General features: G+C 43.3%; 2 protein-coding genes across 3 annotated transcripts in view; one reads left to right on the top strand and one right to left on the bottom strand.

Moving 5' to 3' along the window:
- The window catches only part of oxnad1 (oxidoreductase NAD-binding domain containing 1), a 32,739-nt gene extending 22,311 nt beyond the window's left edge, over nucleotides 1–10,428 (top strand). The window contains exons 3-7 of one of the 2 annotated variants that reach the window (XM_072676473.1): nucleotides 706–812; nucleotides 4,878–5,019; nucleotides 6,113–6,343; nucleotides 7,642–7,750; nucleotides 7,846–10,428. In XM_072676473.1, the coding sequence (XP_072532574.1) occupies nucleotides 706–812; nucleotides 4,878–5,019; nucleotides 6,113–6,343; nucleotides 7,642–7,750; nucleotides 7,846–8,003 (747 nt within the window). In that variant the 3' untranslated portion in view covers nucleotides 8,004–10,428. The remainder of the gene's footprint in view (nucleotides 1–705; nucleotides 813–4,877; nucleotides 5,020–6,112; nucleotides 6,344–7,641; nucleotides 7,751–7,845) is intronic. The other variant, XM_072676472.1, reaches the window with a different exon arrangement.
- rftn1a (raftlin, lipid raft linker 1a) overlaps nucleotides 9,645–14,373 on the bottom strand; it is a 36,215-nt gene continuing 31,486 nt past the window's right edge. Inside the window, exons 7-10 of the mRNA XM_072676471.1 lie at nucleotides 13,513–13,622; nucleotides 13,333–13,436; nucleotides 13,175–13,250; nucleotides 9,645–12,141 (exon numbers count right to left, since the gene is read on the bottom strand). Of these exons, the coding sequence (XP_072532572.1) occupies nucleotides 11,773–12,141; nucleotides 13,175–13,250; nucleotides 13,333–13,436; nucleotides 13,513–13,622 (659 nt within the window). The 3' untranslated portion in view covers nucleotides 9,645–11,772. The remainder of the gene's footprint in view (nucleotides 12,142–13,174; nucleotides 13,251–13,332; nucleotides 13,437–13,512; nucleotides 13,623–14,373) is intronic.

The following is a 14,373-nucleotide window of genomic DNA, read 5'->3' as shown; positions in this document are numbered from 1 at the left end:
CTCCTGCTGCAGTCGCTGTTGCACTGCATTGTGGGAGAAGCGTCCATCAATACCACACTCAAAAGCCGACCGGTTCTGAGTTTGCGTGGCGGATATTTGAGTATACTCAACTTGGACACTTTTCTCTCTGCTACACACTGCATACTCAAAACGTAGTGAGTATTTGTAATTAGTATGAAATTGGGACACAGCCCAGGTCAGTCTGGTATCGTCCTGGATGAACTCCACAGCTGTGTTATCGGGATCGGAGGCATCCGTTTGTGTCTGCGCAGTTCTGTACCTTCTTCTGTACTGTTCATCCTGCTGCCACCACCAGCTGCCACCAGCTGCTGCCACACCTGCCACTTCATCAGGCGGTTGAGTCAGTGGACAGTTACTGTGGTGAGCTTTGATCAGCAGATCCCTCTCCCTCTTTCAGTCACTCTGGAATGGGTTGGTTGTCTCTGAGGGACTGGAGACTGGACTGTTCCAGACCAGTACCGACCTTTCAGAACACTGTAAGCTGGGTTTTGTTCTCGGGGCTTTTCAGTGGTCCGGCTGCTGTGGTGGTCTTTCACAAATCTGGTCCTGCATGCTGTAGAGCGTCCGTCCGATAGCTGTACCCCAGTTTTCCTTTGTCACTGAGAGAGTTCTTTTCTCATCCAGAACAATGTGTGTGTGTGTGTGTGTGTGTGTGTGTGTGTGTGTGTGTGTGTGTGTTTACAGGCCCTGTTCTCTGCCCGAGTGTGTGGCATCACAAATGAGTCTGGGAAGGTGAAGAGGCTGCAGCTGGAGGTGCCCCATCCCGACTTCAGCTTCCGAGCGGGCCAGTGGTGAGAACTGGGATTGTTTAGTGGTCACACAAAAACCTCGTATCTCTAATATCTTTATCCTGTATAAGAATTTCATGATGAACAGACCAATAGAAATGCTCCAAAATTACCTGGAACCAAATCTTTTACTTTCTTCACTGACGTCCATTAAAAGTTCAGAATTCTCCCGTAAAGCTGCCATTCTGGAGATACAGGGTTTTTGTATGACCGCGATGATATCCACCCGTCAGCGGGTCTCTCTGTGCATTTGAGAAATACACATTATGGGGTTGATAACAAGCATGCGGTAGTGGGGCTTAGTGAGCAGTGGGCGTGGTGGAAAGCGGTCAATCTGAGGCCTTTCTGCTTTGTCGGTTGCCACGGCAACGGCAACCAGCAGGAGCATCAACGTGCGGAAGGTCATGTAGGGTTGGACAGTGTTGGAGCATCAGTGTCTATTTTTAGAGCTTTATTATTTTAGGGTTAAATCCTGGGTCAGACAGCTGTTCGTTTGGGATCACGTCGGTGTTGGGCAGTAGAAGGGCATGTGTTTACATCAGATGACCAGAAGAGGGCACTGTAAGCTTAAATACTCATAATTTGGGTTTTGAATGCAAGCGGAGGGTTTGAGTGACTGCGGTAATGCACAGTGTACACACACACACACATCCGAGTGGCAGCCTGCCGAGCCCGGGTATCGAACCCACAACCCTGTCATCAAAAGCTCGGAGCTCTAACCGCTGAGCCACCACTGCCCTCCCACAGCAGATCTGCTCCAGAGAGTCCTATTCTTTTGGCAGTACTTCTCTGTCCTTCCATGGAGCATTTTCGGTAGGTACGGACCACTGCACACCGGGAACCTTTGTTGCCTGGTGTTTTCGGATGATTCTCGGACGCTATCAGTGGTTTTAATGTTACACTATATTGACAAAAGTATTGGGACACCTGCTCCTTCATTGTTTCTTCTGACATCAAGGCTATTAAAGGGACTCTCTCCTGCGTTGGAGTAACTGTCTCTGAGGAATCGATGGAAATCTTGGTGTTTTCTGGTTTTGTGCTCCTTTCAACACTGAAGACAACAAGTGGTCCTGCCACCAACCCAGGAGGTTGTCAACATGCGGCTCTCGCTCTTCTCCCCTGCGGCTCCACACAATTAGCTTGCACAGTAGTTGCAGTAAACACTCAAACGCTCGTTTAAATTAGTGCTCAGGAAATTAATTAGATAATGTATAGCTGCTAATTTGCGTTGGTTTTCACTGCCGCTCTCGCAGCAACACAGGCACTGAGAGTCTCCGCTAAAGCTAAAGGCCATCACACACGGGACACTCCACTCCGCACCGCTCAGCGTCCAGAAACTTCTGTTAATTGCGTTCACCACCAGCTCTGTCCCTCCCAGCACAGTTCAGGTTCTCACTGCACCGCGTGAACCTCAGGACGAGACCACAGAAACCACCAGAGACGCCGTGGCTTTGGGGTTAGACTGAGAGTCAGTTACTGTAGCAGCAGATCCTTTCAGTCCTGTAAGTTGTGAGGTGGGACCTCCAGGTGAACTTTGGATGCCCATGACCCTGTTACCGGTTCACCAGTTGTCCTCTCTGGAGCAGTTTTGGTAGGTACTGACCACTGCATACCAGGAACACCAGGAAACCCACCAGACCTGCCTGATGTTCTGAAGATGTTCTGACCCAGTCTGTGGTTTTAATGTTACACTATATGGACAAAAGTATTGGGACACCTGCTCCTTCACTGTTTCTTCTGAAATCAAGGCTTCAAAGTTTCTCCTGCTTTTGTTGGGGGGAAGAAGGCTTTCTACTAGATTTTGGAGGAGCATTGCTGTGAGGATTTGATGGCATTCAGCAACAACAGCATTAGTCAGTTTAGGGTGTTGGATGATGATGATCACCACCCCACCTCATCATCTCCAACTTATCCCAATCAAAAGTACTGGATGTAGCTCCACCACCATCATTCCAGAGAACACAGTTCTTCCACTGCTCCACAGCTCCTCAATGCTGGTGGGCTTTATACCCCTCTAGCCCACCCCTGGCATTATTAGGCAGCATGATGTTGATCCTATTCTATTGGCAGTACGTCTTCTCTACAGTGACTTGTGTCAGCAAGGGGTGCAACTTAACGGAATGCATTAATTAGAAGGGGCGTCCACAAACTTTTGTGGGGCTTGGTTGATTAAAGCGTCTGGCTGGTCTGGGTCTGGGTCTGGGTCTCGGGCACAAAAGCTCTGGTGGAATCTGATCATCTGACTCTGGGCTGAAGGGCCCGGTTAAACACTCACTCTGTGGTGCTTTAGTTTGACAATAACTCAATAAAGGAGACGTTAAAGTGTGATTCAATGCAGAAGGATCATTTATTCATTTCAGGGGTGGTTTTAGCAGTGCAGTGCAGAACTGAGTGGGGTGGAATTGAATGTTATCGATTGAAGGAAATGAGAGACAATTACTTGTGCATGAAGTGACTTATTCATTTTAGGGAATGTGTGTGTGTGTGTGTGTGTGTGTGTGTGTGTGTGTGTGTGTGAGGTGAAAAAGTCATGGGATGATTTATGTAAATGAATGCGGAGAAACTCCTCCGGACCATATGACTGTTGTTCTTCTGCTGCTGATAAATAATTCAGAGGCCGGTGAGAGAGTGAGCGAGTGGGCGAGCTGGCGAGCGTAGTGGAGGAGCGTATGTGGTATCGTTACTCGCGTTCCACATAAAGTTAAATTGCTCTGAGCAGCCGGTGGAAATGATCGCTTTCTTCCATTATCTGCAGATTTGTTGGTTCTCTGTGCAGATCAGCTCCACTGGGGTTGGTCAGATGTCGGATGATGTTCCAGCGAAGGCCGAGTTCTTCTCATAGTGAAAATTATTGCAGTATTTATGACATTAAAAACTTTCCTAGATTTGTGTTGGACCAGGTCTGGATTTCCACACACAGCTGCCCGTCCTGGAGGGATGTGAGGGTTTGTGGACAGGATTTGCAGCACGGTGTGCTGTGTGAGGACTACATGTCCAAATATTTGTGGACACCCCTTCTAATGAATGCATTTAGCTACTGAAAGTTGCATTCAATGCTGACACAGATGTGCAGATGCACATGCGCACACATACACACACACACACAGCATGTCTAGAAGTGGTGGGGTGTTGATCGCTATCCAACATCCAACCTCACTAACTGGCTCTTGCTGCTAAATGCAATCAAATCCTCACAGCAATGCTCCTTCTCCAAAATCTAGTAGAAAGGCTTCTCCTCTGGACAATAGAGACAGTTACTCCAACAAAAGCAGAATCAGCTCTTTGAATACCCTTGATTTCAGAAGAACCAGTGAATGAGCAGGTGTCCCAATACTTTTGTCCATGTAGTGTATATTTGCTACAACTGTCGGTCACTGTAACCCTTTAGAGTTCACAGTCAGGGGGCACCGCCAGTACCACAACACAGGGTCAGATTATTTATTTGCTATTATTTGAGTAAAATATGTCTAGTTATAGACTCATAAACCAGTAACACAATTCATCTTTGTTTTTTGTTTTTTAATTATTGATGATTTATTTGATCCGATTTCTCTGCTTTTCTCCCTAATTTGGACCGTCAGTTACCCAACCCGTACTTAATCTCCCCACACTTCGCATGTGATGCCCCGACACTAGTGAGGGTGGACCAACACACGCCCCCTCCAGTTGTGCTCTCTTGGGAGGCCTTGATGGTCAGCAGCATGGCCGGGATACAAACCCGCGAGCCTCTGATCATAGTGGCCGCGCCTTAGTCCACTGGACCGTTTTCTGATTTATGATTTTCATATTAATTAATGAAATAAATGTACTGATGTTTCATATCTGCAGATTTGAATGAACTTATTTGTATTGTTCAAAACTAAAAGCTGGAGTTATGTGTTTTTAGACTAAGTATGAAAATTCTAAGTAGTGAATTCATGTAAATTAGTAAATTATTCTGTTCATATTTATTATTATTATTTTTATTTTTATTATTATTATTATTATTATTAGCATTTTAATAATAATACAAGTGTGTGTGTGTGTGTGTGTGTAAGTAAAAAAAAACAAACTCTCTTGTGTGTACAGGGTGGACTTCTTTATTCCAGGCATGGAGAAGGTGGGGGGCTTCTCGGTGTGCTCCAGCCCGGGGCTTCTGCAGAGAACAGGAATTATAGAACTTGCAGTGAAGTACACAGAACACCCACCTGCACACTGGATACACACAGAGGTGAGGGAGTGTGTGAGTGTGCTTTAATAAGCTGTATATTGTGTATTTTTTTTATTTATTATTGTTTGTGTGTTTACTGCAGGTGTACGGTGTGTAGTGTAAATTATCTGTAAGATCTACTTCACCTGTATGTTGATAATAATAATAATTTATTTATAGATACCTTTCATTCAATAAAGCAGCAGAAGTACAAAAAGATCATCACAATAATAAATGCAATAAATTATCAATAGCACAAGTGTGTTTATATTATTCAAATAAATAAAAAACACATGATCAAATATGAATAACAAACATTTCAGTAAAAACAAGGGAAAGAACTAAAATAGTTAAATGTTAAATAAAATATGTTTCTGATAAATCTGAATCATTCATGTTGTTGATAACATTGAGAGAAGGAACCTGATTGAAAATAGCTATACACTAAGTAAAATGGTTTAATTAATAATAATAATAATAATAATAATAGCAATAATAATAAACCTTTTGTTTAGTTTTAACTATAGTTCAGTCAGGCTCCTTCTCTCTATGTTAAAAAAACACATGTATTTATTTATTTAATTAAAAATATTTATTTTATGTATTGTGTTTATTTTTCAGTAAGGCTTCTTCTCTCATTGTTTAACAAAAACATTATGCTTATTCTAATAATAATAATAATCATAATAATAATAATAATATTAATAATAGTTTTTTCAAACATTGAGAAAAGAAGTCTGACAGAAAAAGACACAAAAAATAAAATAAATATTTTAAATAAAAACTTTTTTTTTACATAGCGAGAAGGAGCCTGACTGAAAAATAGTTAAACACAATTTTTTTATTATTATTGTTATAATAGTAATAATATTAATGTTAATAATAATAATAATAATAATAATAATAGTTTTCTTTAAACATTGAGAGAAGGAGCCTGACGATGTTTATTGGTAGTGTGTTCCAGATCTTTGGTGTGTAAAACAGGAAACTCTCAGCTCTTATAGGATGGAACTAGATGACCTTAAAACACGATGTGGGCCGTAATCTATCAGACACTCAGAAATCTCCTCACCTCTCCTCCCCTTTCCTCCTCTCTCCTCTCCTCTCTCTCCAGTGCACAGTGGACTCTCGCGTGGCTGTGAGAGTGGGTGGTGATTTCTTCTTTGACCCCAGCCCATCTGACCCTGTCATGGACCTGCTGCTGGTTGCTGGCGGGGTGGGCATTAACCCCCTGTACTCCATCCTGATGCACACGGCCGACCTGCTCAGACAGCCGGGCGGGTACACCCCCGGACACACACACCTCTGTTACAGCGCCAAGAACACAGAGGACCTGCTCTTCAAAGTGAGTGTCTGTGTATGAAGCCTGCAGTGAACACACTGGGTAACGAGCGCACACACACCTATGACCTCTGATTATCAGCTCTGAGGATGTCCTCCCTCTATACCGTCTGAAGGTGGAGCAGCATGTGGGCTGAGGTGGTAGAGTAACACTACAGGATTCTACACTAATATGACTCTATGGGTTCTGCAGCGTTACACAGCAGTTCTGGAGAGAGGTTCTCCTCCTGCAGCTCCACCACCAAACCTCCATAGTGCAGTAGCAGTCTGATGTTCTGGAGATGTTCTGACCCAGTCATTATCTAGAACATCACAGTTTGGTTCTGGTCAAAGTGTCTTTCATTCCATTTTTCCTGCTGCATCCTCTTCATCATCTTCAAGAACTGACTGTTCACTCACTGACTCATATGTAGATCCACCCCTCGACAGACAGGAGACACTGTAGATGAAGATGATCAATTTTTCCACTTCAGTGTTTTTCCACCTGTGGTACTAATGTTATGGCTAACTGTTTTTACTCTTTACAATTACAGTACCTCTGTATTGGGTGATATAATGCAATAATCTAACTCAATATTCTGAATCTACTTGCAAAAAAAACTTATGTTTTAATTTAACATGTTTGATCAGAATCAGATTCATTAGATTAGATCAGATTAGATTAGATCATATTGGATCATATTAGATCATATTAGATTAGATCATATTAGATTAGATCATATTAGATCATATTAGATTAGATCAGATTAGGTTAGATCAGATTTGATCATATTAGATCAGATTATATTAGATCAGAGTAGATTAGATCAGATTAGATTAAGGGCGGTATATTTAGCTGTGGAATTAGGTAGCAGAAGCGGGGGCTCTGAGTGGCCCTGCGGTCTAATGCGCTGCCACTATGACTCAGGGGGTTATATGTTCGAAACCCAAGCCATGCCGCTCTGCCATCAGCGTCCGGAGTCTGAGAGAGCACAATTGGCTGTGCTCTCTCCAGGTGGGTAGATGGCGCTCTCTCACCCCTCATCACTCTTAAGTGACCCTGGCACAGGTGTTTGTTAGATGGGGACCCGGCTGCCCGGTGATACCCGGTTAGAAAATAGGTGATGTTGGAGATGTGTGGTAAGGGGGGCCTACGAACAGGTGGGTTCATTAGCAGAACCCACCTTGAATTGGGATAATAAGGGATAAAATTAGTCAAATTGGGAGGAAATGAATGAAGTAAGTCATTAAAACTGCTGCTATTTGTGTGATTTGTTTTTTTAAGCATTGATTAAATATGAATAATTTAATTTCCCTCTCCAGAACAGCATCATTAGCGTTCTCCATGAGTTCCCCCATAAAACCTCCTGCAACTTCCACGTGACTCAGCAAGGCCGTGCAGTAGAGCCACACCTGCAGCCCTACACAACCAGTGAGCCACTCATGATCACGTCATACAGCTGTGCCAGATGTGAAGAGTTTATTAGGCTGCATTAACTCTTCAACGCCGTATTTCCTCACTTACAGGTGGGAGGATATCGGAGGAGGAGCTGAGGCAGCATGTAGACCCTGAGCGGACGTTGTGTTACCTGTGCGGGCCGCCGCCCATGATCGAGGGTCTGAGCACAGACCTGCAACAGCTCGGCCTCCCGAAGAACAGAATCCTGTTTGAGAAGTGGTGGTAGCAGCCCTAAAGAACCTCAGCTGTCAGGAACAGCACTGACGGACCAGTTCTTTTACTTCATTTGATTTTACACGCACAATTATTATTAGTAGTAGTTCCTTTTTTCTTACCTGACTGTGCAATACACTTTCACCATCTGTGCACCTGTCTTTACAAGCGGCAGCTTATTTATACAGCCACAGGACGTGCTGTGCGGTCGAGTTGTGGAGATTACAGCTAAATTAAGCTGGAAAAGCTGGAAAAGCCTGCTTTTATGTATTTAATTTTTTTCTCATTTGGAGTTTTGGTATATTTACCTCTTTGTTCAGTACTGGTAAAGATAGAATAGCAGTCTGGATGACTGTTTTTGTGCTTTTACGTTATTTAAAGCTGAACTTTGTGTTATTTATTTAGAAAACCAGCTTAAATCGGCTTTATATCTTATAGCTTAATATCTGACTGAGCTCTAGGTCATTTAAGAGCATTTTAAGATCTAATTATAATTTCATAGCATAATAAATGATAATAAATAAAGAAATAAATAATAAAAATGTTAAAATATATAATATATTTTCACATTAATGTCGGAGCTGCTCTTTGAAGTTGCAGGTGCGATCCCCCTCTGCGTGAATGGAGGCGCTATTACTGATACATCGACACACCCTGTACTCTCCCCTACACATGATAGATATCGCTGTCTGTGCACAGACTCGTCCTCGCCTCCGACAGAGAGCAGACGAGGGAACACAGCAGAATCAGTGACTCTACTGACATACATTCAACACGGTGTAACGCCGTGGGCGATATCGAGGTCAGGTCCGGATATTGTACAGTGGCGTAAGTCAGTAACGTAACTCCGGCCAGACCGGCCTTCAGGGCACAGACTTAAGAGCCCTGTCAGACTAAATGAAAGGGTTAATGTTTACAGATGTGGCTCAGACTGAAGACTCTGCATTAACTGACGAGGTGAGCTGCAGAACAGCTGTTTCTAGTGGAAGCCTCTTTACACCTGCTGTTAACAGAGCTTCAGTGATTGGATCCTGTTCGGATCTCACTTGCCCACATTTAATGCGAGTGTAAATGGAAAATATGCTTTGTGTGTCCGGATACAGTCAAACAAGTGCAAATACATCTTAAGAAAATGCAAAAAAATAAAAATAAATTTGAATAAATACATAATGCAATTGTTTAAATATACACACTTACACACACTTATCATGGGTCTTGGCCGCCCTCTCTCCCTGTGTAAGTGCTTGTTCTCGGGTATAGGACGGCTCCTTCGCGTTTTCTGAGCCGCTACAGGACTATGAGAACCCTCTATTTCTCCACAGCATCGTAAAACCCCCACCATTACTCTAGACTGTCCTCAGTCTCGTGCAGCAGACAATTTTCATCACCCTCTCTCTGCTCCCTGGGTGCTGGAGTTGGCTGCCCACCGCTCTGGATGTGTGTGTTCACTGCCCCTAGTTCACTAGTGTGTGTGTTTACTACCCCAGATGAGTCAAATGTGGAGGACAGGACGTAAGATTTAAATTAAGTGCTTTTATTTTTTTTTAAGGCAGGAATGTAAAACCGGATCTCGTCGGGTCACATTTTAGTGATGAGTGTAAACACAATCCGGTCGGTAGGTCCAGATATTATCCGGATACAAACCGCATGTTGATGGCAGGTGTGAACAGGCTCCCTGATGCTAGGTCAGGTTTTTTTAAACAAATAAAGTGTCTGGATATTAAACGTGTCTCTAGTTAAAGTAAAATAATAAATTATGCTTTGACATTTTTAAGACTGGATCTTTTTTATTGTTGCTTATTAAAAAAAAAGAAAAGATACAGGTCTACAGTAACACTTGCTTTTACATGAGCAATCTTCTCAAATCCCAATAAATACTTTAATACTTACATTTTAATATCACAATTTTCTTTCCTGAAGCTCAGATTGATTGATTGTTTGTTTGTTTGTTTGTTTGTTTGTCCTTCATCTGTAGACTGCAGGCTTCAACTGCCAAAAACTTAATGGCAATAATATACAAGATTAATTGATTACAAAAGACAAAGGTACACCAAAAGACATCTTTACAAATACATTTCCTCCATAAAGGGTAATTAACTCTCAAATCTTTTAATATTCAGTCTTATGAACATTAAGATTATATTATAGCTTTGTCGACTCCCAGTAGAAAGAACCCAGACAAAGACTGTGTGTGAGAAGCTGTTCAGTATTTGTGCTGTGCTCATCCTCCTACACTCAGGACTACTCGATCATCAGATACACACCTACCCCATATCTGCACTTTACAGAATTACAATTACTGACTGTATCCATCTGTTGCTGCATAATTTAGCAGCCCCCTTCCACCCCGTAGATCAGTGTACAGGGACCACCTGCTGCTGTTTATTGAGCAGATATTGTTCGGGTTAGAAACTGATAATGGATGCAGGGACAGATGATTCGTGTGTCAGTCGTGTGAAGAAATTAAGACCCCCCCCCAAATAAAGTATTAGTATTAACATCTGGAGGTCTAATAGATCTTCATGTGATCAACACTGAGAGACGGAGGTGATCTAACTAAACTCACACACCTGAGGAAACGTCTTCAGTCATCATTATTAAAATAGAATTAATAGAAATGTAATTTCCGTGTGAGAATTTAGTTCAACCCCCCCAACATTTATCACTCCTTCAGATGAGTAGAATCAGAGTCAGGAGCAGAGGATCAGCTGCAGATGATCAGAACATGGTTGGAGAGGATTATTCTGGAGGAGTCTGGAGTCTGATTTAAACCTCAGACGTTTAGTCTGGTCTGATCTTCATTGATGGTTGAAGTGAGGTGTGAAGAAGATCACCATCATGGTCAGATCCAGAGAGCTCTCTGAGGCCTTCAGAAAGAAGGGTGGAGATGCAGAGGAGTCTGTAGATGGAAGGGGTTTAAACAGATCTCAGGACAGTTAGAGATCAGCCGCTGTTCCACTGTCCACTAAATCATCTACCAGAGGAACAGCTGACCAACATGACCAGATCAGACCATCCTAACAAGATCAGCCCAACAGCAGAACCTCAAGATGAGTAAAGAAGTTCTGGTCTTTGTCTTTGTTCTCTGGCAAATCTTAGTCCTGTCCTGATTTCTTTTTCTTTTAAATATAAATCAAATATTCATTTGTTTAAAAAAAAATTGTGGACACCCCTTTTAATAAAAGCATTCAGCTACTTTAATTTGCACCCATTGCTGACACAGGTGTGCAAATGCACACACACAGCTTGTCTAGTCCCTGTAGAGAAGTACTGCCAATCCTATTGGCATTGAGCTGTGGAGCAGTGGAAGAGCTGTGTTCTCTGGAATGATGGTGGTGGAGCTCCATCCAGTACTATTGGGATGAGTTGGGGAGCAATGCTCCTCCTCCTAAATCTAGTAGAAAGTCTTCTTCTCTGGACAGTAGAGACAGTTACTCCAACAGAAGCAGGATCAGCTCTTTTTAATACCGTTGATTTTAGAAGAAACAATGAACAAGCAGGTGTCCCAATACTTTTGTCAATGTAGTGTATGGGATATCAGTGCTGTTCTCTCGCCTCCGATGGACAGGATGGCTGATAACTCGTGTAGAAACAGAGAGCTACGGCCGACTGTAAGTCTGCAAAGTGTGCTTTTATGGTAGGTGTGCCTGTCCAGCCGACAGCGCTCCTGTGGATAGACACTGACAAGTGACGAAGGGACCAACGATTGTAAGCCTACAAAGTGCGTTTACATGGAGTGTACCTAATAAACTGACTCAGTGTTACTTCACTAACTTCCTGGCTCAGCACACTCCAGAGAACAGCGCTCGCTCCGGGACCAGCGGCCTCACTTCCTCTTCTTGCGAGACGCGAGACGTGACTCCGCCCTTTTTGTCCGGACTGGTGCTTACACTTTTGTCCTCTGCCGGTTCTTCTGGAGCTCCGTGCAGGTTCTGAATGTCCTGTAATGTAGTCCTTGCATCACCACCATTCCTCTCTGGGCTTGCTCTCGCGCTCAGGCCGATGTTCAGCTCTTCTTCGCCTTTCATCCAGCCCTCTCTCTTGTCCACCGTGGCCTGGGTTTCCTTCTCCACCGCTGCTGCTGAAGATGCAGCGCTCAGAATGTCCTTACTGTTCAGGTTCCTCTTGTTGCGACCTTTGAGGTGAAGCCTCTGAAAAATACAGTCACACACACACACACACACACACACACACACACACACACACATACACAACAATGAAAGTCTTCTCACGTTCTGAGCATCTCAAATCAACGAACTGCAAGCAGTGTTTCTGTTGTACGCGTTTGTCAGAGACGGCTCCGGGCTAATTTTAGCAGGCTCTTCATCTGCGGCCAGAAATAAACTGAGGTTGTGAGGTGCTGAAGCAGCCCGACAGCTCTTACCATCACCAACACTGCTGGGATTTTAGACTGCTACTGTTTTAGAATGAAATCAAGCGCACAAACACGCGGCACAGCAATTTCCATAGGCAAAGACTGGCAGTGTAATTTACTGTAGAGTAGGGATGCACTGATCTAACTTGTTCTGTTCCGATACGATACTAAACTTTGCGTATCGCCCGATACCCGATACCAATACCATGTATCAGGACTGACTGAAATTCGAAGTCTGTAAGACCAAAAAAGAGCTTCTCGTCAGATGTTTGCTATGATTTGTGTCCCATGTCTGTAAGTTATGATGCCTAGAATACTGGCGGTGCGAGAATCTGTGAATCGGTTCAGTGAATGGACTGGTCCCATGGATCAGCCTAACGATTTCAGGACCGATATCCGATACTAGCAGACCCTACTGTAGACCTCTGTAACCTGCTGTGTATATACACCAATGAGCCATAACATTAAAACCATCATAGCTAAAGAGAGTACTGTTAATTATTAGGGATGCACCGATACCACTTTTTCCTTTTCAATATCATGTATTTTCACGTATCTGCCAATACTAAGTACCGATACTGAGTACAGATACCAACTCTGACCTAAATACTGGATAGCTGCTATCAAAATATAAAAAACTATCCTGATATTTATAGAATTATTTTTAGAGCTAATCCCAAATCAAAAAAGCAGGCAAAGCAGAATTTAGAATGATTCACTGGTCATATTTAATGATTAAGAGGTGTGTCCCAATAGTTTTTTTTTTTTTTTCCACAGGGTATGCATGTATGTGTGTGTGTTGTACACACTGTGAAGTCTCTCCTCTTGCGGGACAGCACAGGTCTCTGAAGGAAGAGGATCTGCTTTGTGGCCAAGCTGCCGTCACTAAAACAGAAGCCCAAAACATCCAGTTAACAGCGAGTATCAGCAGTTTCAGCAGGATTAAGGCTCAGATCAGCATCATTACCTGTTTGTTCTGACTATGGGAGTGGGCAGCACACACATTAGCCTCCAGCCGAATGGAGCGAGGGACTGGAGCAGGGGGATGTAGTCTGCTTTTACTGCAACACCCTACAGAGAAAACACATGGTCTTTAGGTCTGAAGACTAAACGACAGACATGGGTTTACTGGTCAGTAAGGCCTTACGTCGATGACTGTCCACTGCTCAACGACAATGGCGTCATAGGTAGTGGCTGTCATGATGTCCTCAGAAGCACTCTGGAATATGAATACACTCTCTAAGGTGGAGGACGACTCTGTGGAGAAATGAAAAGTGGAAATATGATCATGTGATCACATCAGTTCGGTTAAAGCATTTCGATTCGTTTGGGTACATTGGGACCCTCGAGAGGAGGCGGCCTCGGCCTGGTTTCTTTGTGCTGAGAACGTGATCTGACCTCGATCCCACCCAACTATCAGGTGTGCTCCCCTAGCTTGAGCTAAATGGCTCCTGTAGCCAGGTGTTAACATGGACCACTGCCCAGATAATACTGCTGAGGTCCAGTTCAACTGGTCCAGTGGTCCATCCCATTTCAACTGGGATGCTGGGATGAATTTCTGACTTCCAAGTTGGAAATTTCAACTGGAACGTCCCCACAAGTCAGATTTCTTGATCGGACAGTCAGGAGAGCCTCACCAAGCCAGAATTCAAAATCCAAGATGGCCGCACTGCAACAATAATAATAAAATAGTAAGAAAAGTAATAAAAGCAGGAGTTTATACAGTTTATTAACACTTCTATTTGTGTCTCATTCAGAGAAATCAGTCGTACACACAGTACTGTCCAGCGTCCATCTGTGGACGTGTTTTCATGTGGTTTGGATGTGCAAAGAGTCCTAATGTGTTCTCAACTGCTATCGCTAACAAAGCTAACCTGGAAACCCGGAATGCTAACAGTGCTAACCTGGGACATAAAAAAAACTTGGATATACTTTGCTTAGATTTACCATAAAATACTGGTGTGGTGAACTCTGAAGTCTTTAGCTAATGGTTTTTGGGAATTTGGGG

This window comes from Salminus brasiliensis, chromosome 3 (assembly GCF_030463535.1).
Source record: "Salminus brasiliensis chromosome 3, fSalBra1.hap2, whole genome shotgun sequence".
NCBI lineage: Eukaryota > Metazoa > Chordata > Actinopteri > Characiformes > Bryconidae > Salminus > Salminus brasiliensis.
Note: the sequence above shows the minus strand (reverse complement) of the source record. Positions and strands in the feature narration are given on the sequence as shown.